Source organism: Bactrocera neohumeralis, chromosome 4, assembly GCF_024586455.1.
Source record: "Bactrocera neohumeralis isolate Rockhampton chromosome 4, APGP_CSIRO_Bneo_wtdbg2-racon-allhic-juicebox.fasta_v2, whole genome shotgun sequence".
NCBI lineage: Eukaryota > Metazoa > Arthropoda > Insecta > Diptera > Tephritidae > Bactrocera > Bactrocera neohumeralis.
The window spans coordinates 34964143-34990122 of NC_065921.1; the positions used below are offsets into that span (position 1 = coordinate 34964143).

Sequence of the window (25980 nt, forward strand, 5' to 3'; positions counted from 1 at the left end):
TTATGTGCTTGTTCCGACGCCCGTCGTCCACAAAGCACAACATTTCAGCTGACACCGTATGCACTCGTAAGACACTGCTAACTGTTACGAATTTCCAACGCCTTACAATTGCTTTCAAAATTTTCCAACGACGATCAACGGATTCGTACACCTTATTTTTACCTAAGTACTTATGGACGGGACGTCGCTGACTGACTACACATGTTCTCAAACGATCACTTCGAATATCCCGCACACGCTCTGCTTACTTGTATTATATGTGTGTGTGTGTATGTAGGCAAGAGCCAAATCGGACTGTTCACGCACTACTCCGCATCCAGCGACAACACCTCCTGGATCTCCGACAGTTTTCCTCAGACTGAGTAGTCGGATCAGCCGGCGGCCGGAGCAATGCATGGTGGCTCGTTGCCATCGCTGACACACATACGAACACTTACACACACACCTACTTATGGCTTTTTAGTCTGCTCCGCTATTTTCGGTTTTGGTGCGAGCGTTGCGTTCGTCATTGTGGAGCTGAGACGGCGGGCGCTTTGCGCTTTTCATGTGCAGGTCGTGCAGCGCGTATGCGGAACTCATCTGCACCCATGTGCCGGTGCGCTTGTTTGTTTATGTGCAGCTATGCGGCGGTTTGGCTGATCGCTGGCATGCAGGACAGCAGACAGAAAATGCAGGAGATCTACAGTGGTGCAAAAAGTGGAAAAACTACTCCGATTATATTAAAGAATTGTCGCTCTACTCTTCAGAAAATTTGGTCCAAATCACTGCGGCTTTAGGCCGACGGAGTTCTTGTATAACTTAATAATATATTTAATTATTTTTCAAAAATTTCTATATTATTGAATTATATTATTTATAAATATACCCTGCAAATTTCAAAACCATTCGTTGTGAACCGCGCAGGCAAGGCCTGAATCGAAGCGGGATTTTCCGCATAGACTTTAGACCTTACATATGTATCCCCACAGGAAAAAGTCTAACCTTGTGATATCACACGATCTTGATGGCCAATCGAACAGCCCAAAACGGGCAATTATCTGCTCACCGAAGTGTTCTATCAATCAATTCATTGAATTATGCGATGTGTGGAAAGTGACATCGTCTTGTTCAAACCAGAAATGGGCCCAATCGCTGAACAAAATTTAGCTCTGATCTTCTTGGAACTTTTCAAGAGTCCATTGAGTGAGGCGATGTCGCTTGGGAAGCTCGAGCGGCTGCGGTTCTTGCACAAGCTTTATTTTGTACGCTTTCAATATAAGATCTCGACGTAATGTGCGGCAAGTCGTTCCATAAGTCAGTCCGTATGCGAACGGCGCCGAATCGATTCTCCACAGTGTTCGTGTAAACTATCAGCTACATAGCAGCCGTTTTCTTCATTGAGTGATGGACGTGGTCTTCCCGGTCGAATATTATCCAATCATGATGGATGATGGTGTTGCGAATAGTACTTTCAGTAGGCCGATTATGCTGACCATAAGTTGTGCGAAGCACCAGAATAATATTTTTTCAGCACGTGATTTTTGTAATAAAGTTGAAGGATTTGTAAACGTTGTTTAGGCGTAAGTTTTTCCATGATGAAATGCCAAACAACACTGAACAAACATAACTTGACAGCTTGACACGACTCACAAGAAAAGGCTATTGAAAAAAGTACCTCTACTTAGATTACCTGTTTTATATGGGACGTGGTTGAACGCATATATAAATGATCACCATGACGAGCTGAGTGGATTTAATCATGTCGTCTGTATGTATATTCGATCTGAAATTTTGCACCGAACCGTCGGATATGTCAAACAAATTGAACGATCAAATTCATGTCCTTGTTAGGAAAACATGTTTATTAACGAGATATCTTCATAAATTTGACATGGATTATTGTCCAAAGGAACTATACAATTGCTGAAGAAATTATTCAGAATGGAGCTGTCATACAAACTAATCGATAAAAATCAAATTCTTTTAAGGAATCTGTTGTAATTGTGAAGAGAATTAAAGTTTCAATGGAGCCCCAGTTAAATTTTTTTATTTGAACTGCATTTGTTATATGGTACACTGGTGCCTGATGTCATGTGTGGGAATTTTGTTTCGATGATTCGTGTTTCAGTAACTTTTTTACAACATATCTTCGATTGAGAGATCTGAGTTAGTATGTATCGACGGAGATAAAGTGATATTTCAATTAGCCGAAGATAAACAGTTAAATTGAATCCAAGGTCCATGCATTATATGAAGCTTATATTATTTAGAGATTGTTTAAAATTAGTTTAAAAAATTTAAACAACGATCTTCCCATTCCACTTCTACTTTCATCATACAGTTTGAAAAATCATAAAATTAGTTACCTAAAATATAAGAATTCAGTGTGAAATGAAAATGCGGTATAACTCAAAATTTAGGAAAAAATACAAGTAGCTCAAGGCTCAAGGGGAATTATTCTGTGATAAACGTGAAAATTCTGATATGGTACAAGAGTGTAGGGCCCCAGAATTGGAAGTTGTGTACTTTTATATAAAATTTTTATTATTGCAATTATTTATTTCATTTTATTTTTTTCTGTTTCATTATAAATATAAACAAGATCCACAATTTACAAAAATAAAGGGAATTACTTTCCCTTTTGACACTGTGCAGCAATCAAAAAGTCAAATCGGTAGTATGCTATTTTCATTTTTAATAAATGATATTTTTGAGCTGTTTTTATCAAGCAGCTGTTTGCTCATTTTTCCTGTAATTTTAGAAATTCCAATGCACCGACAAAAATTATAAGAGAACGTAAGAGACAGAGAGAGAGATCAAGTAGTAAACGGGCAGAAAGTCTCCTCACCTTTTGATATTATCTCTCCCTAAACGCAAAAAGTAGTGGCGTCAAAACTCTTATATGAAGGCACCTAAGATGTTAATATCATAACGCAAAAGTTGCGTCCATAATAATATATACATACATATATTTACATAAGTATGTACATTTGCCTGCATGCCTGGGTTTAATAAAATAATATAAATAAATAGTTAGATATAGGACATAAGTACAGTGAACGCTCCCATTAACGAAAAGCTCTAGAAACACTCTTCTCGCCATTTTCTTAAGAAAATGCATGTATAGTATATTTACTTGTATTTCGATTAGGCATGCAATTAATTTTTATCAAAAACAGTTACATACATCCATATGTCTCTTCTGTGGTTGTTGTTTAGAGACTGGAAATAGAATGTTAAAAAAAGGAATTTATTAAAATTATTAAAAATCTTCCGGCAGATGAAATCGATTCAGATCATCATGATGTTCGATTATTTGAATTATCAAAGATTCCTTCAAATTTCAAATACATACTTAACCAACCAATATAACCAACTTTATTCAAATTAGAATATTTTTTTTTTAATAATTTGTTAAAGATTGGGGAAATAAAAACGCGTTGTCATGCATATTGATATATTATGAATGTTATTCATTATGTACTCATAATTGAAATGAGCTAAGCCTCGGTAAATAAACACACCTTTACAAACAGATAATCGAAGGAATAACCAAAATAAAATTTTTTGACAAAATGGCGTTTAAAAAAAAAAAACTCAATTTCGGCCAAAATTTCGGACTTAAATTGTTTATAAAAAAATGAGAGTTGGATACTTTTCTCAAAATTTCTCTCATGATAACTTCGGAAATCACTTTATTGTTGCCGTCTGTATTATTTCAAGGGGGTATTCTGGTCTAGAAATTAAAAAACAAATCGATTTTTTTTATATTTTCAAAGTTTAACTATTCAAGAATATGTGTACAAGAGGATTTTTCGAAATTCAAATTATTTTCGGAGCTATAGGAATTTGTCTGACCCGGCATCCAAACTGGTTCGGCCGGAACTAATCGAACAAAAGACTTTACGCGAAACTTTAAACGCGTTTTTCTTAAAACTGACTTTTTCGGAACGTTACCCACGATTTCTCAGGTTCTACTGGACCGATTTACTTGAAATTTTTATAGTGTCTTCTTTATAGGCTTGTCTATGGTTGGAACTAGCCCCATCCCCAAATTTGTATTATTATTATTTTTCAAAAATTCAAAATAGTCAGAAAAAGTGATCCAAAAAAACTTTTTTTTTCAGGCAGTCGCCATTTTATGAAAGAATTTTTTTCCCATTTTTCCGTAGTTCCGGTCATTGCGACATTATTCTAGATTAATAATCTTTTTTTTTAGTTTCAGATAACTAGAAGGGTTGAAATCATGGGTATGGTCACGTGGAAATTTTTACGTACCCCTCACTTCGTCAGCTCTTAATTTTTGAAATTTTTTAATTTTTTTAGTTTTTAATTTTTTTCTGTACTCTTCTAAAATTAACAAATAACTAATAAAAAAAAATGGATAGTAAAAATATTGTCTTTTTTTTACGACACTTTAAAAATTACCTGAAATTCATGCTTCTAGACCAGAATACCCCCTTAACCGTACTCCGACTTATTGTTTATAACCTTTCGACTTCTGCCAACTTTTTTTTGATATTTCAATTATTGGAAGCTGGTACTCTTCATTAGCTTCGATTATTGCTTTCGCTTTAACCGATAGCAATTTTTCTTAAGCCATATTAAGCAATACAACAAATTTGGTGATAATACGTATTCAACCTCCGAAGATAAATGCAATTCAAATTGCATTTGGTAAAAAATAACAAAAACCATATAACAGGACATTTTTTCACATGTTTTCTTTACTAGTGATTGTTGATACAAAGATGAGAAAACCTGAAAATGAAAACAAAAACAAAAGAGTAGTTGCAAGTTAATAACAAAAAACTCACAAACAATTTTATTAATCTAATGAAGGTGTGCTAACCTGGTGTCACGCAGTGTAATTGGTCAATAGCATCTGCGAAAAGATATTTAATGTTTACAAACCAACCAAATAAAAAAATAGAAAAAAACATTTCATAAAATTTTATTAATGAAATGAAATTTTATGAACGAAGTGAAATTTTATTAATGAAATGAAATTTTATTAATGAAATGAAATTTTATTAATGAAATGAAATTTTATTAATGAAATGAAATTTTATTAATGAAATGAAATTTTATTGCAAATCGCCACTCCTTTTATCTGTATATACTTCAAATAATATCTCAAGTAGTTATTATGAGTTAAAAAAATAGAAAAAAACATTTCATAAAATTTTATTAATGAAATGAAATTTTATTGCAAATCGCCACTCCTTTTATCTGTATATACTTCAAATAATATCTCAAGTAGTTATTATGATTTTTAGTATAAAATATAGTATGTATGGTAGTTTGTTCGTTCCTTCATCTCAATATTTCTTAATATATTTTAATCATATTCATACACATAACTATAAATTATTCGTATATTTTGTTTTAGTGACGTGTTTACAACTATTTTCATAGCAGTTAATATTATTAAATATTAATAAAGATCAAAGAATACAATATTCTTAATAATATAAAAAATATATATTTATGTACAAAGGTATATTTATACTTAATTTTAGTCTTTGATTTGAAGTTAAAATCAATAAAAACGAAAATATTATAGTGTTGAGTTTTAATAGAAAATATATAACTTATAACCAATAAACGAACTAAATACATAATTCTTTTTAAACAACTGATTATATTATACCTATGTATTTTACCCAATTGCGTTCGCTAACTACTTCATTGAATTGTTAAAATTTAGGTTTAATACAATACAATTTCGAATATAAATTTTCAAAAATAATAGTGAACAGTAGTAGTAGTATTTATGATTATTATCTTTTTGACATAAAGACATTTTTCGCACTTTCTTTGAAATCATTTGATTTCAATCAGAATGGCTAATAATATATGTATATTGATCTATAACAATATACAATAACAGTGTTTAATATATTATTTAATGTTCTTTAAATATCAGAGATGTTCTCAAAGTTAAATCTATATAATTATTTTTAATCATATTGCATTTGCTAATTGTACGTGAAATGAAGCATGCTTTTCACTGTTTTCATATATATGTAAATTAACACGACTTTTTTGGCTGTACAGATGAAAATAAAGCAAAATTACATTCATTACTTCGCAAATTGTATTCTTATATATTATGCTTCTTCAAAGTATTTATTGCAAATAATTATTATATTTGCAAATAGCGAAAGCTAGCTCAGCAAGTCGAAGCTGACTGTAATAATTACACAGCTCTTCAAAAACAATTTTGTTGCCTTGGATATCTTTGCAAATTTTGATACTTTCAAGTGCCCGGATTACGAACTTATTCATGAAAATATTCAATGTGCATATGCAATGTTTTGATAAATACCGGCTTGTTAGAAGAAATTGAATATCAAGCTAGGCTATCTCCGTAGTAATTTTGATACATTTTAAAATATTTTTCGAAATTATAATGAGGATCAGGGGAGTAATGGAGAAAAGATATTGCATTGCCAGATGACGGCTCATTACTACTAGTTAAAAAAAAAAGATTGGAAAGTTATAAAAGAAAATCCCATAAAAGGAGTTTAATTAAAATATAACATATGTTTTCGAGATTTGTCTCTTTGTTTTTAATGTTTTCTGATTTTTGTCAAGTAAAATGAAAACAAAGATTTAAAAATAAATGAGAGCAAATCTTACAAATTGATAGTTTCATGAACTGTAGGCACAAATATATTTAAAATCGATATTTTATCTAAGGCGACAAAACCAATGTAGACCAGTGTTATCGACAAATATTCATTATATCATTTACCATTTAAAAAGGGTACACATATTACAGGGGTATTAAAAGCTAAGCTCGCTCAATCTAAACGGAATAGAAATGCGAATTGAATTTCGTTTGCCATGATGGCTTCGTAAACGGTGAGAACCAGGCCAGAGAAAAACGTCCAAATACAGAGTGTATGCTCTTTAGGCGAGATTTTTTTGCCCAACGTGCTTCTTCTTTTTTTAATTGTTCTATACCCTGTAAGTAAAATTATAATAAAATTTATATTATTTATAATATAAAAATAATATGTTTATACTCATTTAAATCTAAAATGTACCAAAATACTTTAATATTTTTTTGTTGTGGACAATATATGCATATTTTATCAAGTGATCGATAATCTAAGTAACAACTATTCACAACACCTTTCACGACAGTGGCGAGTGATAACGATTTTATAAATATTTTATCACTTCACTTACATATACATATATGTATAACAGATAAAACTTTCTCATATTACTTACCGTTTGGTCATTAAATATGGCAGTTAATTGTGTAGCCAACATAATAAGAGTAAAAATTGCAAACAATAACGCTTCGAATGATAAAAAGAGTAACAAAAATATCGTTGCTGGTGGTGAATACGGTGAACATTGTCGCCATTCCGTATGCACACATTGCGCGAATTCAGTGACAACTAAGAACATAGAATGTATGGATATAGCAGCAATGTAAAACTGTGAAACCGTTAATCAACATTATTTACAAGCTTTATGTATTTGTATATGAAAACAAATACCTACCGTAAATAGTACAAAGTATTTCTGATTATTTTCACCGACGCAATTATTAACCCATGGACAGTGATGATCCATTTTACGAATACAACGCTGACATACTGAGCAGTGATGGGCGCGTTCCGGTTTAATGCTGCAACATTTCGGGCACTTGAAAAACATTTCACCTTCACGGTAACCCATCTGTTCGATCATTTCTTTTGTTGCATTTCCCCGTGGCACTGCACCGGGATCTGACAACATTGTACGAATATGCGAGGCGAAAGCGAGAAAGGCAAGTAATTGGAATATTATAATGTTTATTGTACTATACACCGGATATGGACTTGGGAGTAGTATCACACGCATTACGACGAATTCCGCGAACAGTATTAGCAGCCATGTAAACACCGCGCAGACAATACCACAAATATCCTTTATTACCAAAAATGTAGAAAAGTATTAGACATGAAATATTATGAATTGATGATAATTACCTTTACACACCAAGCACGCCCTCCGCAGCAACGATTATGCATATCCCTACTGCCGCCATGTAGTGTTATATATTGAGAATGCATTCCTTTGATCCTCGCAATAATAATATATATTCACTCTTTAATTAGTAAGTTGCATATGCTAATATTTTACAAAAAATACAATTGTTTAGTTATTATGAAAATCTTAGCTCGGCCATCATTTCAACAGCTGACGGTGTTGCTGCCACCTGTTTGCATACAGCTGAGCAAGCAATGGTGATGCCTTACCAGAGAACTAACTAAAAACATTTATTATCTGCGTAATAATTTTTGATTTCAGTGTTCCTAATTTCTGATTGACACGTGCTTTGACATGAGAGTTCGAGGTGTACATTTGTATACGTTTGTTCACAACGAGGCGAAGAAAATCGAAAGGAAGCGGAATGTTGGAAAACTCTCATCTCATTTACACTATGTTGGCTATGCTTCGTTGTTGCGGTATGAACTGTCAAACAAAGCGAGGAAAGTTGTATGCGAATGGCCCATAAAAGGGAACTTTATAAATTTTTATACAGCAACACTCGTTTTTAGTACTATTTGACGTGTCGTTTTTACTTCAAGTGAAACTTGTTATTAACTTATATGTTAATGTTGTGATAAGTTTTATTCTATTTTCATTAGTTATAAAACTATTTTGCCAAAATAGCAATTTAAGCAAAGCAATTTCCATAATGGTTGACGAATGTACAAGGAAGACGCTTAGCAACATTCCATTACTGCAAACCCGTGCAGGACCAAGGGACAAAGAGTTGTGGGTGCAAAGACTAAAGGAGGAATATCAAGCGCTTATTAAATATGTTCAAAACAACAAGGAATCGGGGAGCGACTGGTTTCGATTAGAATCCAATAAGGAAGGCACACGTTGGTTTGGGAAATGTTGGTATATGCACAATCTACTCAAATATGAGTTTGATATCGAGTTCGATGTAAGAAAATAAAATTCAAAAGAAAAATTTGATTTAAACATTGCCGCCATATGTTTAATATTTTAGATACCGGTAACATATCCTACAACCGCACCAGAAATAGCTCTTCCTGAACTCGATGGGAAAACTGCAAAAATGTATCGGGGTGGTAAAATTTGCTTAACTGATCACTTTAAACCACTGTGGGCGCGCAACGTACCAAAATTTGGAATCGCACATGCAATGGCTTTGGGTGTAAGTCAATAAAATCACAATCTGAGTTAAAATATTTATATCCATAAGTTTTAGTGATCCTAATTTTATAAACCTTTCTTTGACTTTCAGTTAGCACCATGGTTAGCTGTTGAAATCCCTGATCTTATAGAAAAAGGCATAATATCTTATAAAGATAAATGATATAAAAGATAAGTTATAAAAGAACAAAAACTGGTACCATAATAGAAAGCCTAAAGTGTTGTCGTGCCTGAAAGCAACTGAAATAAATTTTAAATTAAACAATAAATTATAGTTTATCTGTTTCGGTATACCCAATTCCACTTTATATTTTCGCAAAAATAATAAGTTAAAATGGAAAAATGTATCGGTCATCATCACTTATTAAAGTGGTTAACACGTCAAATTGGGATCCAAGCACTTATATAATATATGTATCAGAGAACTGCAACGAGTAATTGCATCAAATCAGTTGACGCTGGCGGGTACTCGAATTGATCAACAATGTTGTCTATGATGAACTGAATGTTTGTTCTGATTTAATCATACTCGTTGCAGCTCTCATGAATACTAAAAATTTGTTAGGAAAATGAAGTTCGTGCAATTACGAAAGTTGGATTTATCAAACTATATATGAAAACTTTTTGATAAGCTAAAAATAACCGCACTTTAATCGGGCTCAGCGACCGTCTCTACATTGTTGAAATAAATACACGATAGAGTTTGCAAGTAAATGAAAATTGTTTAATGTATGCTTGAAATGATGTATGTATGTATGTATTTGGTTTGTATGCATGTACTTATTTATGAATTTCATTCTGTGCGTTGACTGCACTTAAGTCCATATATATAGTTTTTAAATTAAATAATTCATTGTGTTTATTCTAAAGAATTAAAGTTGTGGCTATTGTGAGGAAATATGTATATTGTAGATTGCTATTCTGGGCGTGTTGAGCAACACTCTTGAGTACGTATGTATTTTCACGTATATAATTTCACTTCATATATATTTTTCTTTCTCTACTTTTTTGTAAGTAAAAGTACAATTTCCAAAATAAATTATAAATTTTCTTCTTTCGCGATATTAAAATTAAATAACAAAGTCAAGTGAGTGGTGAATATAAATAAAATAAAAAAGTAAAGTAAAAATTTTTAAAGTACAGTTTTCATATGGCTTCAAATTGATTTCACTCCTTTCATTTAAACACCAATTATGACTTCTTACAAACATGTAGGAAAGGAAAAATAAGACAAATTTTAACAATAACGTTCAGTTATGCAATTTCGAATTTCACGTGATGAAATTTCAAATTTTGATCGCTTCACTTTATTTCTGCAGCTCTCTCTATCTCTCATTCCAATTTTATATTTTAAATTTATAGATCATATGTTGATACAAACGGCCAAATATTTGAGAAATGCAAGGGTGAGCATATGGCAACAAGTTTCACAATATAAATCTAACCAACTATAAAATCTGCGGTTATTTCATTTGTCTTCAATCTTCAAAATTTTCACGACATTAAGTAATAAATAATCTACCCGTTAAAAGTTTTGCGGTCAATGTAGATACGTTGTATAGCTATGTTTAGGTAGTTCGTAATATTTTGTGGAAAAAGAAGACAATCTTACAAAGCTCATCAAAAATTGCATCGCTTATCAAAAACTTGCTCAACCTAACACTTTCAAACATTGAGGCCGGTCACACATACAGCTCGCTTTACTTCATGTTGCCATTGTTCGTATTGCTATTATTACTATTGTCACGTTTCTGCCAGCTGTCCGACCAAATAGAGCTAAGCGAACTAAATGGATCGAACGTCTGCATATCGGCTGTGATGGTAGCACCTGTATCAGTTGCCGAAACATTTAATGATTGTTGTTGTTGTTGCGTCACTGCTTGAGTATTGTTGTTAATACCCTGAAAGTTGCTTTCCAGGCCTGGCGGCGGACGTATAATAGTGGAGCCACCACTGCCGTTGACAACACTGCTAGTTGATGAGAGAGCAGCGCCAATTGGCCAAGATGTTGTTCCGGTATTACTACCACCAACTACGGGAGCACTTAAACCACTAATCAATGCAGCACAGGGAGGTGCATTTGTAACTGTCGTAGATAGAGCAGCGCTATTTAGACTTGGAGTGTCATGCTGTCCTAAATATGCCATTGGCGACCAAGTGCGCGAGTTGAGTCTTGCCCAATCGACCCCTTGCATCAATTGCTGCTGTTGTTGATGTTGCTGCTGCGCTTGAACATGTGCCTGCACTTGAGCTTGTAACTGCTGCTGTCGTAAATTGTAAATATATTCGAAATATTCGTTTCGTGCCTTTTTTATTTCATAGAGTTCTGCGTCCATTCCTGAAGTAAGCAAAATAATATTGCGAGTCCAACTTTTGATCAATCATCTATGGATACTTACCTCTAAGTTGACTGTTTCCATCATAATCGTAAGTGGTTAAAAGATCGGAGAAAAAACTGCAGTCCCCAGTAGAGACAATAGGCTTTGGAATTTGAAGACCATTGCCACTATGGTTGCTACTTCCGCTGCTGCTACTGCTACTGTTAACTGGCTCCCAGACAGGAGTAGAGGAAGGCGATTTTTTGGAGCCAATCGGACCGAGTTCAGTAGAATTCGTAAGGGCCGCCTTATCCAAAGCTGAATCTCCTGAGGTTTGCCCAAAAGACTGCGTTTGTTGTTGCACCTCTTTGCTGGTAAAATCTGATTCATGTTCCGGCATTCCCTTCTCTTTGTCCACAAAAAAGAAAGCTGATTTGCTATCACTAATATCCAAATTAGATTTATCGTTTGCTTTAGATGCATTTTTAACCAGCACACTGATGGGCTGTGCCTGCAATACGTCACTGAAAGTAGCCTGACTACAAGTATCCCATGGAGAACTTAAGCATCCCATTAAACCACCCATTCCACCGGCTACACCGCCCCCACCGAGACCACCATTGTCATTTCCATTCGTAGGCCTAGTGCGTGTTGCCGCACCAGCAGTTGCTGATGCATCGCCGAAATTAAGTGTTCGCAATGCGTTTGCTGCACGTTGACGACTTCTACGTTCAGCTCGTCGAGATGCATTCGCCGACGATGAAGAACAATTCGGAACAGCAACATCATTTCCTATATTGGTTGAGCTTCCGTTTTGTACGTCTTTGCGACGCTCTCGACCTGGTGTCTTCCCATACTTCGCACTGGTTACAGAACTTTGCGCGCCCACATCTTTAATGGACGAAGAGGGTATTGAAATGGGTACGGTACTAGATGGAATATCAGGCACGTTGCTCTTCACATTTATATGATTCATCGCTTCGCCGACGGTAGACTTGTTGGTATTACTGCGTGTATTTTTTGTGCTACCAGGGTTGTTAGCTTGTGCCTTTTGATAAACAGTACCGACGCTTGGCGGCTCTTTATCAGTTTTTTCGCCTATTTGCACTGAAACAGCAACCGTATTTTTTGACTTCCGCGCCCCACGTGGCTGCTGCTGTTTAGGCGGGGAAGTTTGCACCTGCGGTTGTGTTGTCGACGCTTGCGTTTGCTGTTTCTTTCCAGCGGTGTTGCTGTTGTTTGTACTACCTCCACTGTTGCTTCTATCTAATTTATCACTGTGCGTATTTGATTTGGGTTGCGTTGGTGCTGATGAACTTTTCTTACCACTATTTTCACTACCAGACGTCGGGTAACCCCCATTTATGCCACTGCTGGGGTTAGTTTTATCACTGTCACTTGTGGGTTTCGTCGGTGGAACACTGCTCTTGAAAACATTCAAGTCCAGTGACCACGGTAAACTTACACGGGACGACGTCGCGTTACCGCTCAAGTGGTTCTGTCGCTTTAAACTACGTTTCTTTACACCATTATTTCCGTTGCCGCTGCTACCACTACTGCCACTGCTGCTACTGCTGCTGCTCGCACTACCCTTCGGTTGTTGTGGATGAATAGCACCACATCGCGTTTGTTGTACATTCGCTGCTGATCTACTGACCGTTTGCGGTTCATCTTCGGTCGCATGTGTGGCTGCTTGCGCCTTCAGCGCAATATTGCGCAGATTAAATGTCGGGTGCACAGAACCCTTGTCGCGCGCTTCATAAAGAGCCGTCTGACTATGCAATATGTTGTCATAATCAATATGAGCGGCAATCAAAACAAAAACAAATGTAGTAGCCAAAACCACGATTGCCGCACTACGTATGCGCTCTTCCCATGGGGGGCGTTCTATCAAGACGGAACATTGATCGATTGTGCCTGGTGGCAGTTGGGCGACTATTGTATACTCCACATCGTAAGAGAGATTGGTATGTATCTTTAATGGTACCATAATGCGATTCATGGTAAAATCGGGCGTAAATATAATCTCAATCTTTTTCGTCTCATTCGCCTTCAGTGCAAAACTGTTGCAGTCCACTATTTTGAAACCATAACCAGAGCACATTTGATCACCAATTTGAAATGTCTCTATCCAAATTGGAATTTCGCCAGTGTTTCTCGCAGTGAATTTCCGTTTCAATAATGGATACTTGATGGCCCTAAAACCATTGTGGCTGCTAAGCGTGTGTTGGTGCGTGGAAGATGGATTACAAATCGAGAAATGTTTTTCAGTAAAATTAAATGTTAGCGATACATTTGAACCGGGTTTACGGTTTCCTAGACGGAAATCAGACTCTACTACCTTCGCGCTAACCCAAACAGCTTCGTAGAGTGTTAGATTATTTCTTATATGTAACAATGTACAATAACTATCTGCCACAGGTGCCTTTAAACGAACTGTTACAGGTAAGCTCGTGTGTGGGTGGAGAAGTACAGGTTGACGTGGCGCACCTCTTGGCAAAGAAAATACTTCCTTATCGGTTAAGTAGCAATGCGGCACGATATCCACTACTTCGAGAGGCAGTGACAGCTGCGTATCTTTCGCATATGATGGATCAGCGAGGAAGTAATCTAGTAATACCGGCGTGTCTGCCGGATTACTGAGTAACACCTGTACTTCGTGAGATTTACCCACTTCTATAGTTGGCAGCACTGGTTTCTCAGTGACGAACTTCGGCCACTCAATGTCAATAATCAACTGTAACAGGAATCGCCGCAACTCATGGCTATTCAGTGTAAAAACGATGTTTTGAAAGTCGTACTTTAGGTGGCGAAACAACTCGGTTCGTCGACGTAACTCCGTCTCGTCAAAATGTAAATTGTTGTTAAGGCCACCACGCGTGTTTGATGGTGCCGGGAAGGCAAGACTGTTAGTTCGACCATCTTGCTGTATATAGCAACGATTTTGGCAAAACAATGATGGATTGACATGTATCCGACCCACCTTAGTCATAGCATTGCCTTCGATCGTCGAACCGTTAACGTTGTAATCCTCGAAATGTAACCCGGCATCAGTGAAATTTATAGAAGTAATGTGTATGGAGTGCTGAAATGTGGAGCGTATTGCTAGTTCTGCTGAACATTGTTTTCCCTGAAAGCGACAAAAAAAAGGTATATTGTAAAATTTTGTTGTCTTATCCCTTGAATATTTACAAGGAGCTATGTCAGAAATATTTTATTAATTTACCGGAAAGCAGTTATTGAAGTAAAGTTGCTCTTGATCCACCTCCAATTTGCCGATCCATGTTCGAAAACGTACCGTTGTTGTGATCTCCTCATAAGCAGTCCATATTTTTAGGGTACATTGATGTTGCTCGGTTATGTACGATTGTATCGTTACTTGAAAAACAGCAACATCATCTTCCTCCAATTGAGTGCATAACTTGAATTTTGCACTCTCTAACTTAAGCGTTGCATTACGTAACGCTCGCAATGAAGACGGCCGTAAACATCCTCGGAAGGTGGTATGAAAGTAGACACCTTGAGGCGATTGAAAGTTCCAAGTGGTCAGCTTGACAGGTAATGGATTGCGATTGCGCAACACAATGTAACCGTCATGTGATGTCTCTGCCAGCGGAATTGCTCCTAAATTCAGATCAACGTTATATGGCCCATCAGCTTGTATGCGCGCTGTATCATAAGTGGAGACATGTAAACGGCCACCACAAACAACCAGTGGCACTTGAATATGTGTAATATTAGTAGATACGTGTAAACTAGCTTTATATGTCATGCTTGAATTAATCATCTGAAGTTGGAGCAGTGCTAAAGATCCACCCGCTGGCAGTACCAAGAAGCCTGATGCACCGTCAGCTATCGCATCAAGGTAGTCGCTACTAAACTGTGCACGTAACGCTTGACTACCTATATCTTCCTGTGGTAGGCTTACATTAAGCAATGCCAGAGGAGTTTCGTAGTCATTACGTAGCACTAAGGTGCGCTTATTGCCGCCCCGCGTACCAAGTGTAGCTTGTGTTATAAATGTGGTAGAATTACTATCATAATGTAGCGAACCCTTGAATAATTCTGCTCGAATTAGTATCGTAAATTCTTGCGTTGACTGAGTGACGCTGTCCTGAAGTGGCTCCCTTGGTATACTCTTTATAATCATCAGCTCATCCAATATTGTTGTGCTATCAAATGCATCTGCCTCTAGAATGACTACTCCATCTTTCGGATCGAATGTCAGCCCAGATATATTACGAAGCGTAAAATCGAGTAACTCGTACTGTTGTCGCATATGCGAACTGTGCAAATGTAGCTTAAACTGAATCGGTTTCACGCTGCTGTCCCGAACTAGATCCTCCCCGTCTTTTGTTGAAAAACGACCGAAGTCGATAACGGGATTATCTGCATATAATCCGTGTAATGGTAAAATTTCAAATTCGACCGGTATTACCAACACATTTCCCCCTGTGCCCACAGTATCACCAATGCCTTCTTCAATTTGATTTGATATTTTTATACGTATATAAGCCGTATGATTACCAGCGGTTCGAGCATGGAAACGTATTCGAATAACTGATTTCGTTTCATATGGCGGTATCTCCCATAAAGTTTGTGGCCCTTCTTGCCCACCACTCGGCAGTTCTAATTGAAACAAACCTCCACTGCTATAAACCTGAAATACGATGTTAATTACTTATAAAGATACAGAGCATTTAAAATATTCTTCCATACCTCAAGTATTTGAAGTGGTGTACTATGTGGATTATACATTTGAATTTCAGGAGTAAGTGTCGCATTAAGTGGAGCCTTAATCCCCACCAAAGGTTTAAGTCTGTACGGGCAGTCTCGACCCATACCACGAACTTGCAATCGTGCTTGTCCGAATGATGTGTGAATTAGGAGATCAGTGGCAACAATACCGTGCATGCGGGGTAAAAATACCACATTAAATGTGGTATTACCCTGCGGTGGTACAACTTTTGCCTCGAAGAAACTCGAGTAGAACATAGGTGTACGCCCAGACACTGATGTCAAGTACACGCTTCGATTGACATTTTGATTCAAGAGTGTAACTGTGTATGCTCGTGCAGTACCTACAGGACACGCTTCACCAAAGTCAACCAAAGGAGGTTCGAAGCGCAAACTTCGTTGAAGCTCATCACTAGTTGCGTCTGTGACAGGCGTTAAAGTCTCCAAGACAGAGGGTAGCTCAGTTGAGGAATTTAACTGTTGTGTTTCACTGCTACCTATATCGCCGGCTACGCGACTTAGGAGTAACATGAGCACCCATGCGAGTGACGAAGGTCGTGACATCTTGACGTAAAAATAATAACTTTACCTTTCGTCTGTAGATACACGTTTCTTTCAGCCGGTAGTGGCTTTTTGGGTGTGCTTAATGGCCGACGTTTGTCCTTCTTCTTCCTTTTTCCTTATTGCTTTCTTCCTTTTAAAGTCCTATCAGATTCCGATCAAAATCCTTTTATTTGTATTTCTATTGTTTTTATTTTCCAAATTACTTTTATGTTTTTATATAAATGTTTTTGGCATTTCTCTGCACATTCTATTTTTTTATCTTAAAAATATTTATCGCCTGAAAACACTACACTATCAGCCTGTCGTCTGTAAAAGTGCAAAAAATAATAATAATCAGACTGTCAAGCGTATGTCATGGGGAAGCGATTGCCTAAAAAATACGAAGCACATGACGTAAGATAATCGTGATAGGTAAAAACACAAGAATGGCTTTGTGTATAGGTATTTTATTTTGATTGCTCTGCAACACTGGACGAGAATATTTAAAGGCCCATTCAAGTGCTGAACACATTGACGCCCGGAACACATAGAGAGCGACAGACTGCAAGCGACATTTGTCAAATATTAAAATACACACGATCCAATGGACACAGTTATTTACACAGCTGCACTACTATACGATTGCAGGCCGACAGTTGACGTTCTCGCTAACTTTAAAATATTCTTATATTTGCCAACGACCGCAGGACGACAGTAGAGTTGACAGTAGAGAGGAGTGATACCACTAATATGTAAAATGTAAAATTATTCAAAGCTCTAACAAACCTGACGTTAATTTACAAATAAAAGCATAAAATAACTCTGTTATATCATTTGTAACAATTAATAATTTAAAACAAATATATTTACCCATTTACTTATTTTCTGCATAAAATATTTCACTTTGAACAAAATATTAAAATTTCATTGAAGTGAAAGATATTAGTATGGCAACAACGAAATTGTGTACATACAAAATGGACTACTGTGTTGTTTTGTGTACATGTCAGCGATTGTTATGTCGCTGCCTTCTTACAAATGTTCATGTAGTGTAGCCATGACGTGGCTTCAGATACAACTTTCCGCGCTTTGTGGTGCTTTGTGAACAATTCATACTGAAACAACGAGGCCCAGAAAACAATGGTTTGCTTCAATTAACGGTTTATTTTCAGTGTTTCTCTGTAATAAAAATAGGGACCTTATTTTGACAAAGTGTAAAAAGATTAGGGATGTCCAACATTTTGCTTTGCTTCGCGTCAAAAACTTTTTATGTGAGCGTACTAAACAATAGCGTACATCGAACTTTACTTTGTCAAAACACATCTCTGACGCAAAGCGAATTAAAAATGCTGTGTGAATTGGCCATAAGATATCGGCGATCCTTAAATTTAAATATGTACATATATGTATGCCTTAATATTCATAAACTTAGATAAAGTCAAATTATTAGTAAACGCAGTCATAAAACTGAAAACATTTAGACTCATATACTTTTAAAATTAAATGTAATATAAAATGTAAGGCAGTTGTTTGAGAGAAATATTATAATTTTATATAAAATATGTTAAATTTATTTACTAAACAAACGTTTATTAAATTAACAAAAAAAATGCTATAATTATTTATACATGACTCAATTTAAATCGAAGCTCATGCATATTCATATGCTTGTTTTTATGGGATGATATATAGTACATACATATATATACATAAGTAAATACCACATGTATATATGTTGATTATTTTTTACTATATCGAAAGCTGAAATTTAGAAAGTCAGATCTTACAACATTCGTATAGTTTGTCAATATGTTTAACTTGTGACTATCGGTTCAAGTTTATACGATTTTTACATTTTAATTTTTATGAAACTTCTTTTTTTAATTTGAACTATTTCTGCACAATTTCTGTGACGGTAAATTACGAAGAGTATTCATATCATTCATATGTACAAAAGTAAAAATCAATAAAAAAAATACGTTTTTTACTTTATTGATGTAAATTTATTTATTTAATTTAACTTGTCAAACTAAACTTAAACTACTACTATGTACTACTGGTACAAATAGTTTTTCTACAATTATAGCAGATTTTATAATAATTTATATTCCAAAATAGTTTAATCAGATTTTACGTGTTCTGATTTAACTTCTTTGGTTGGCTCTGAGTTCTTTTCTTGTTGATTTCGCTTCACCTGCTGCAGAAGCTGTGCTCTTTTTAGCGTAACCATAATTTGCAACGAGTTGTACATCCAAGCACCCTTAAATATTATGAATCAATTAAATTTTCCCAATTTGTAGAGTATCTAATCGTTTGTTACAATACTTACAATTATTAGCATACAATTAAGTAATATCGGTATTGAAAATACTGTCGAAATGAAAAGCCCATTACTATCAAAATATTGCTGCTTAGAAAAGCTCTTCCATTTAGCTGCCGCAAATTCGTTAATGCTTTCCGAACAGTACGCCGCTGATACTAAAGTAGAAAATATTGTTTAACCTTGAAGCAATAAATAAAGATAATCGGAATTTTTATCCGGACAAGGACTGCCAACTCGGCACCATTCCTCGAAATTACTGCAGACATATTTTCTGGCGCTACAACATCAACAACAACATAATTGGAATATATAACTCACATAATATTAGAAACAGAAATATTTGGAAATTAGTGTTGTTCCTTGTCATCAGAGTAGTCACCGTTGTAAGAACATGCACCGCTATAAGCGCAATCAGCCACGGATCGTTCCAGTCAATCTGTATATTAATGTGGCTTATTAATGTGTTTACTATACATAGATTTTTTTTTGCACTCACACTTGCCAAAAATGACCAATATCCGGTGATTTCATTAACTTCAATGAAATTCGGGTCCACCATTCTTAATCTTTTTGCAAATATCCAGCAGTTTTAAAACCAAAATGTTCTCTTTGCCAACAACAGTTTTATCAAATGTAAATAAAGAAGAAATAAACGAAAAAGACAGACAGAGCCCGACAGACTGCAAGCAACATCTGTCAAATATCAAAATACACACCTTCTTGGGGACACAGTTATGTAGTTGTGCAGCTGTCTCAATAACTGTGTCCTTAAGAACGAGTGTATTTTAATATTTGACAGATGTCGCTTGCAGTCTGTCGCGCTCTTTGTGTTCAGAACATTACTATACAAGAGAACGTCAAAACAACATTTAACAATATTAAGTTACGTGACGTCATAAAAGACAAAATTGATTGACAACCACTAAGAAAGTTTGGCATTTTATTTTTTCAAATAAATCTTAATTGTAAAAGGTAATCATTTTGCTATTCCAAATGTATTTGTAAACATACATACAGGTCTAATAGATATTACATTAATTACCAGAGAGCTCTAACCGAGTTTTTTAATAAAACGTCTATGATTTCCTTAAAGCCGACTCCGTAAAACCATCCAGAATACATATGATTGACCATATATTACGATTTTTTATTTGTCATTACGTGCTTGAGCTCAGATTGGAAAATTAATTTTAATTAAGATTAAACAATATTTAAATAAAAAAAATATACATATATATCGCAGTAATTTTGACTACCTAAACTCCAATACAATGAGAACATACACAACGTGGAACTCTCAGGCTCTTTGCGTAAAAAATTAGATGAACCGACACAGAGACTTAACAGAAAGCCTTGGTAATGTTCCTTGGTGTATTACTTTTTTTATAAATATATTTTTATTAAGTTAGAATGTTTATAATTACCCAAATATGTACTTTATTACGTACGGTTAAGTAAAATAAAAATTCACTGAAATAAAATAGAGTTCATTTATTAAAGGAATTCTCTGAAGATGAGAGAAATTTACTACTCTAGAAGTTTACTTTATTCTAAATTTTCAAAGCTGGCAGTTCTCTACGGCAAATTTGTTTCGCTTTACATAAATGTCTTCGTTTTGATGTGCAATCCATTTTCGCCGCGAAGAGGCATGAGCAGTGTGAAAATTTTTGCGAGTTTGCTGGTGTAAATTGATAAAAAGAAAAACAATTTGACATAGATTTTATAGATTCCAAACAGGAAAATATCATAAATTTAATTTAAAAACAATTTGTATATAGTAGCTGTAGCAGTAAAAGTTTTACAAAACCGTCTTATATCTTGCGAGAGGAAAATATTTCCAATTGGCCGAAAACAGCATAAAACAAAGTGAATTTCGTTATAAAACTGCATAATAATAACGGGATTGGTGATTGCTCATTATAAAAGAAGTCTGCGTCATTAAATGGGAAATTGAACAAAAGTTGTATGTAAACACCCAAGAACTCACAAATATTTTGTATCTGCTTTTATCTGAATAAGGTCGTCGCCCGACCGTGAGTGGCCACTGGCCTCTAAATAGTTGTCAGTATAGATTGTGTGTGTGCACTTTGAAACGCCTGGTTTGATTTCAAGCAGACGTATTGCAGTAGGTTTTGTTCCAGATAACGGAATCGAGCGATCAGCAGACGCCATCTAACGCCAGAAATTCGTTCCCGGGGAGCGGCCGACGTAGACGACGCGTGCCCGTGTCACCGAAAATGGCTGTGAAGCAAAATAACACGGAAACGAACGCTGCGCCCGCACCCGTTAATGGGAACGCCGTAGGAGGAGTTAATACGACCGGCGGGTCTATGGCTGGTGTAACAGGCGGTGTCGGAGTGGGTGGTAACAATGGACTTACTGGCGTGGGCGTTGGAGTTGGTGGTGGTACAAAAACCAAAAAGCTTAACGCTAAAGCGAATTTAGGTGCAGAGATAAGTGGTAATGCTGATGCAAATGAACCTGGTTGCAGCGGAGTTGATAACAGTGTTCCAAATAAACCCAAGATAAATATGAAAGCGGCCACTGGATCAAGCGGAAATATTGGCGGTGGAGGTGAAGCAGGAAACATTGGTGGTCAATCGAGTAAAAACACCACTGATATTACACATATTTTACATCTCATCGAATTGGTGGAATTGAATCAGCAGCATATATCATTTGGACCGGATATAGTAAAAATTTATCATCACATAATCAATGAATTAGCACGTGTGCAGACTCCAAGACAAATTCCCAAAGAACTTAAACGTTTTAAAGAAGATATAGTCAAAGTTGGCGCTTTCTTCAGTAAAGCCAATGAGAAACGCGTCTACCTATTCTACCTTCGAGTTGTCTGTCAGCTTATAACACAAGGTGAGGGGGAACCACCTTCTTGTGCTATCGCCATAATATTCCAGTTGTTTAGCTCCGAAATGGTTTTCGAAGCGGTGCAGTCAATGTTGGACCACAAAATACCTGAACAGAATATAAGAAAGACTGTTAAACTACTAAGCGAATGGTTACGCATGTGTAACTTTTGCCAAAATCTTAATCTATGGATATTAGCCATACTGAGAGGACTCCAGGAACAGCAAAAGTTTTCGCTATTTCGTGATATTGCGTTGGATAACATAGAACCATTGTTCACATCACTTATATTGCCAGTGTTGCGACCAAAAGTATACCCCATCGTATGTCATATGTTGTCCTTCATTGACCAAACACCGGTAGTGTTTCACAAGGTAAAGTTCAAGATGTGCGTTTGCAGACAATATTTAAATATTTGATTGTTTGCAGATTTTGCCAAAGTTCCCACGTGTTATAACGTATTTGAAGCAACAATCTAATAGTCAGGAAGACTACGCTGAAGAAACCAAAAAAATTCTTCAAAAATTAGTTGATTTAACTAAGTCTTTAATGGTGCGGTTCTACGGCTATGATGATATGTACGAGGCGGTGGTGAGTAAAATTTAAGACCACTGAAATAGTGATTTGAATGCTATAACTGTTATTTTATTTGAAAGGAGCTCGTTATGAAGGATATTCCACATTCTTATGATTTGCCAAACTATGGGAGCAGCGCTAAAAGTGGTGATGATAACAGCACCGAAATAATACCACATGAAAGTAATGCAAAAGTCGGTCTAGTTAATTTAGGCAACACATGTTACATGAATAGCGTTTTACAAGCGTTAGCTATGACTAAGGAGTATGTACATTTCTCAAATTGTTACTCTATATCGCATATATTTTTGTCTGTCTAATACAGGTTTAGTCGGGAAATATTGTTGTCACAAAGCAAGTCACCACTGTTAATGAAAATGCAACAACAGATTGCATTGATGCTCTATTCAACTCGATTTGAATTGACACCATCGCGCGTCTTAAGTGCAACACGACCACCTGGCTTCTCACCGGGCTTGCAACAGGATAGCTCTGAATATTTGGGGTATTTGTTGGAAACGCTACATGAACAAGAAACGCTGTTCCGTAAAAAGCAAGGAAGTGATATGGCGAATGCAAGAAAAGTAACTGATGGTCAAAAAGTAGTAATAGCAGACAGAGAGGCAACCGAACCAATTGCTAAAAGTGCAAAGCAAGCCGAACAAGAAAGTGGCAGTACCAACAGTGGAGAAGGTGCCACCGCATACTTCAACACACCACAGGCACAGCATTCATATACAAGTGACAGTGCTACCACCGACACTACTAACAAAACCAACGACAGCAGCAATACGGATGTAGATGAAAAGATCGTCGTACAAACCAATGCCAGTAGCAGCTCTGATCCTTGTAAAGATAACGCTGTTGCAACAACCACAATCGATAAAACCTTTACAGGCAAATTAGCAACTACTTATGAATGCCTCACTTGTGGCTGGAAGAGTCGAATAGTTGATAGTTTTCGTGACTTACAGCTGTCATTTCCAGAAGTGAAAAATGATTGCGCCTCCAATTACTCCGTACAGGATCTCATCGACTATTATTGTTCACCAGAGAAACTATACGGGGACAACCAATACTTTTGCGAGCGGTGTAAGAAACTTAGCGATGCTGAACGTTACATCAATGTTATCAGTGCACCAAAAAATCTAATATTGACATTGAAACACTTTAAGTATGATCAAAAGTATCATACACGCGCCAAATTGATGCACAAAGTGTTCCATGATGAGAAGGTGCGTGTTCAGTTTAAATAAACAAAATTTCATAATAATTCTTTTAATTGCTTATTATTTGCACATTTTAGGTATCTGTAAAGGTTTGTGCTGAGGAAACGTTGGAAGAGATCGCCTCCGTGCATTACGATCTCTATGCTGGTGTCGTCCATTCCGGTTTTAGTATGGACTCAGGGCATTATTATACTTACGCTGCTGATATCACTAATAAGTGGTACAAATTCAATGACAACGTCGTCACACCGTCTAAGTCAGAAGAGCTGCACAATCTGACACCACCCAATACACCATACATACTATTCTATCAAATGGGAGCACGCTCTAATGAAGTATGCTCATGCGAAGGATCCACAACAAAAGTGGTGAAAGTAGATGTGCCAAATTCATTGTCGTTGGATGAGCTTTCTGGCGATTTGCGAAATTATATTAACCACGATAATTACATTTTCGCCGAGGAGATTAAAGAGCGCATTATAAAGAGTGGCGGTCGAGCTGCGTTGCAGAGTGCATTGGCGGCAAAACGTAGCGGTAATGGTCGAGGAGGAGGCGGTGGTCGTAGCGACTACGACGACGATAACGACTCGGATCAACCGCCACCGGCTAGTGGCTGTGGTGGAAATGCACTCGATATTAATGTTAATCGTTTTGTGTACTAAACACCAAGTGTGACGTGGCACGAAATTATATGATTTTGTTTTTGTTATAATTTGTGAAAATTATGTCGTACAATCTATGAGCATAAAGAAGTTATGGTACGAATGAAATGCAAGAGAACACAAACGACGTTGTGTAGTTATGATACTTTTTATGTATGCCTGCGTTCGACAAATAGTGGGAAATGTCACTACCTTGGATCAGCCGCCTACTAACCACCCTTATATATACTTATATATATATATATATATATATAAATACTGCATACTGCTATTTTCATTATAATAACGTGTAATTTTGTAGTGTGTTCGTGAGCAATGTAACACAGCGAGCGAAAGTTGCATGAAATGTGTTAAATTTGGGCAACATTAACGTTAAAACTTATAATTAGGCAAAATGCGAATATATTCCGCAGATGCACAGCATCACAATGGAAGTTACAAAAGGAAAAAAAATAGTCGATTTATTTCAATGCTAAAAATTTGTACTTGTTATTTGTAAACTTCAACTATGTAAACTATTTCTATACCCACTATCAGCAAATAGTAGCAACAACAAAAAATAATTATTGCAGCTATATCTTCATACGCCTGCTAAGTGTATGTGAGTAAATAAGAAATGCTTCGACAACATTCGACCAAGCTGTATATGAGAGCAAAGGTGTATTTCTTCAATTAGAATTGTGTGTGTATGTGTGCTTTTAACCGTTATTTGAATAATTAAATGAGTGCGTGCCTGCAATGAAAAAATATGTATATGTGGTGTATCCGTTGCATCTCCCTTGTGATTCAGTATATTTTCCTAAGCGCTTATTTTTATATTCGATTGAAAAAACTCGGTGTCATATGATGAAATTTCGAAGTTTTTCAGGATGAATGGAAAACGACGATATTACCGAAATGAAAGTTCTAAAGCAAGCGCTGTTACTTTCTTCGCATGATGAATTAAAACTTCTGTCTAATTCCTCTTACATATGTATGTATGTGTGTATGAATTATGCAAAATTAAAAAAAAAAAATCCATGTAATTGTTAATTGCAAGTGGTAATTGAAATTTGTAAAATATATAACTGCATATTACAACGTCAAGTCGAAACTCGACGGCTCCAACTACGGATTTGCCCTAAGGCGTATTCAAATCTAAAGAGCTTGCCCAACTTCGTAAGCCAGCGACTAACGTTAAACTATTTATATTCTGGTCTACAGATTGTGTTTTAATTTTGCGCACTTAAATATATAAAATATATTCATTTGATTTTCTTCTGTTATTTTTTACTTTCTTCCAAACAGTTTTATTTAGCATATACAATTGTTAGTATAGTAGCGTAGAATTTTTATGCGCCTAAACCGGAAAGTTAGTAATATTAAAGCGACTATATCTGTCCTCATACATATGAAATTCGTAATGGAATTTGTATGCAATGAAACAGTACATGTGCATACATACTTGCATACCTTTATATATGAATAGATTACGTATTACAAAACATATGCATAATAGGAGAAGCGATATGAAAGAAGCGATCATGAGTTCGTAACATGGATTATTATTT

The 25980-nt window shown here is 35.9% G+C and overlaps 6 protein-coding genes across 6 annotated transcripts in view; 2 read left to right on the forward strand and 4 right to left on the reverse strand.

The window, feature by feature from the left end:
* The window catches only part of LOC126755597 (titin), a 98544-nt gene extending 98271 nt beyond the window's left edge, over positions 1–273 (reverse strand). The window contains 1 exon segment of the mRNA XM_050468289.1: positions 163–273. The gene's annotated coding sequence lies outside the window, so the exon portion shown is untranslated.
* Positions 274–5162: 4889 nt separating this feature from the next.
* On the reverse strand, positions 5163–8213 carry LOC126755603 (palmitoyltransferase ZDHHC3). Its single transcript, XM_050468300.1, has 4 exons — positions 7974–8213; positions 7504–7911; positions 7225–7437; positions 5163–6952 (listed from the first exon to the last, which is right to left on the reverse strand). Exons 1-4 carry the CDS (start codon positions 8055–8057, stop codon positions 6794–6796), a joined length of 864 nt encoding a protein of 287 aa, XP_050324257.1. The 5' UTR covers positions 8058–8213; the 3' UTR covers positions 5163–6793.
* A 343-nt stretch (positions 8214–8556) lies between these two features.
* LOC126755604 (ubiquitin-fold modifier-conjugating enzyme 1) lies at positions 8557–9443 on the forward strand. The gene is made up of 3 exons (XM_050468301.1): positions 8557–8941; positions 9008–9175; positions 9266–9443. Exons 1-3 carry the CDS (start codon positions 8687–8689, stop codon positions 9335–9337), a joined length of 495 nt encoding a protein of 164 aa, XP_050324258.1. The 5' UTR covers positions 8557–8686; the 3' UTR covers positions 9338–9443.
* Positions 9444–9876: 433 nt separating this feature from the next.
* Positions 9877–17121, reverse strand: LOC126755598 (transmembrane protein 131 homolog). Its single transcript, XM_050468290.1, has 4 exons — positions 16212–17121; positions 14719–16152; positions 11574–14622; positions 9877–11512 (listed from the first exon to the last, which is right to left on the reverse strand). The coding sequence occupies exons 1-4, from the start codon at positions 16791–16793 to the stop codon at positions 10875–10877; spliced, it is 5703 nt and encodes a 1900-aa protein (XP_050324247.1). The 5' UTR covers positions 16794–17121; the 3' UTR covers positions 9877–10874.
* Positions 17122–18748: 1627 nt separating this feature from the next.
* LOC126755605 (transmembrane protein 18) lies at positions 18749–19788 on the reverse strand. The gene is made up of 4 exons (XM_050468302.1): positions 19592–19788; positions 19414–19531; positions 19102–19250; positions 18749–19032 (listed from the first exon to the last, which is right to left on the reverse strand). The coding sequence occupies exons 1-4, from the start codon at positions 19652–19654 to the stop codon at positions 18892–18894; spliced, it is 471 nt and encodes a 156-aa protein (XP_050324259.1). The 5' UTR covers positions 19655–19788; the 3' UTR covers positions 18749–18891.
* A 942-nt stretch (positions 19789–20730) lies between these two features.
* Positions 20731–25682, forward strand: LOC126755599 (ubiquitin carboxyl-terminal hydrolase 35). Its single transcript, XM_050468292.1, has 5 exons — positions 20731–22337; positions 22393–22554; positions 22620–22804; positions 22865–23774; positions 23846–25682. The coding sequence occupies exons 1-5, from the start codon at positions 21333–21335 to the stop codon at positions 24428–24430; spliced, it is 2847 nt and encodes a 948-aa protein (XP_050324249.1). The 5' UTR covers positions 20731–21332; the 3' UTR covers positions 24431–25682.
* Positions 25683–25980: the final 298 nt, after the last annotated feature.

What these genes read in the sequence shown, in the direction of transcription:
- LOC126755604 (XM_050468301.1), top strand. Translation starts at nt 8,687, where the DNA reads ATGGTTGACGAATGTACAAGGAAGACGCTTAGCAACATTCCATTACTG. An exon ending in AGTTTGATATCGAGTTCGAT is followed by an intron (nt 8,942 to 9,007) that starts GTAAGAAAATAA and finishes TTAATATTTTAG; the next exon opens with ATACCGGTAACATATCCTAC. An exon ending in CACATGCAATGGCTTTGGGT is followed by an intron (nt 9,176 to 9,265) that starts GTAAGTCAATAA and finishes TTTGACTTTCAG; the next exon opens with TTAGCACCATGGTTAGCTGT.
- LOC126755598 (XM_050468290.1), bottom strand. Translation starts at nt 16,793, where the DNA reads ATGTCACGACCTTCGTCACTCGCATGGGTGCTCATGTTACTCCTAAGT. An exon ending in CACCACTTCAAATACTTGAG is followed by an intron (nt 16,153 to 16,211) that starts GTATGGAAGAAT and finishes ATCGTATTTCAG; the next exon opens with GTTTATAGCAGTGGAGGTTT. An exon ending in ACTTCAATAACTGCTTTCCG is followed by an intron (nt 14,623 to 14,718) that starts GTAAATTAATAA and finishes TGTCGCTTTCAG; the next exon opens with GGAAAACAATGTTCAGCAGA.
- LOC126755605 (XM_050468302.1), bottom strand. Translation starts at nt 19,654, where the DNA reads ATGGTGGACCCGAATTTCATTGAAGTTAATGAAATCACCGGATATTGG. An exon ending in ATTTCTGTTTCTAATATTAT is followed by an intron (nt 19,251 to 19,413) that starts GTGAGTTATATA and finishes TTTCTACTTTAG; the next exon opens with TATCAGCGGCGTACTGTTCG. An exon ending in TTAATTGTATGCTAATAATT is followed by an intron (nt 19,033 to 19,101) that starts GTAAGTATTGTA and finishes ATAATATTTAAG; the next exon opens with GGTGCTTGGATGTACAACTC.
- LOC126755603 (XM_050468300.1), bottom strand. Translation starts at nt 8,057, where the DNA reads ATGCATTCTCAATATATAACACTACATGGCGGCAGTAGGGATATGCAT. An exon ending in AATACTTTGTACTATTTACG is followed by an intron (nt 7,438 to 7,503) that starts GTAGGTATTTGT and finishes ACGGTTTCACAG; the next exon opens with TTTTACATTGCTGCTATATC. An exon ending in CCATATTTAATGACCAAACG is followed by an intron (nt 6,953 to 7,224) that starts GTAAGTAATATG and finishes TTTTACTTACAG; the next exon opens with GGTATAGAACAATTAAAAAA.
- LOC126755599 (XM_050468292.1), top strand. Translation starts at nt 21,333, where the DNA reads ATGGCTGTGAAGCAAAATAACACGGAAACGAACGCTGCGCCCGCACCC. An exon ending in CACCGGTAGTGTTTCACAAG is followed by an intron (nt 22,338 to 22,392) that starts GTAAAGTTCAAG and finishes GATTGTTTGCAG; the next exon opens with ATTTTGCCAAAGTTCCCACG. An exon ending in ATGATATGTACGAGGCGGTG is followed by an intron (nt 22,555 to 22,619) that starts GTGAGTAAAATT and finishes TTTATTTGAAAG; the next exon opens with GAGCTCGTTATGAAGGATAT.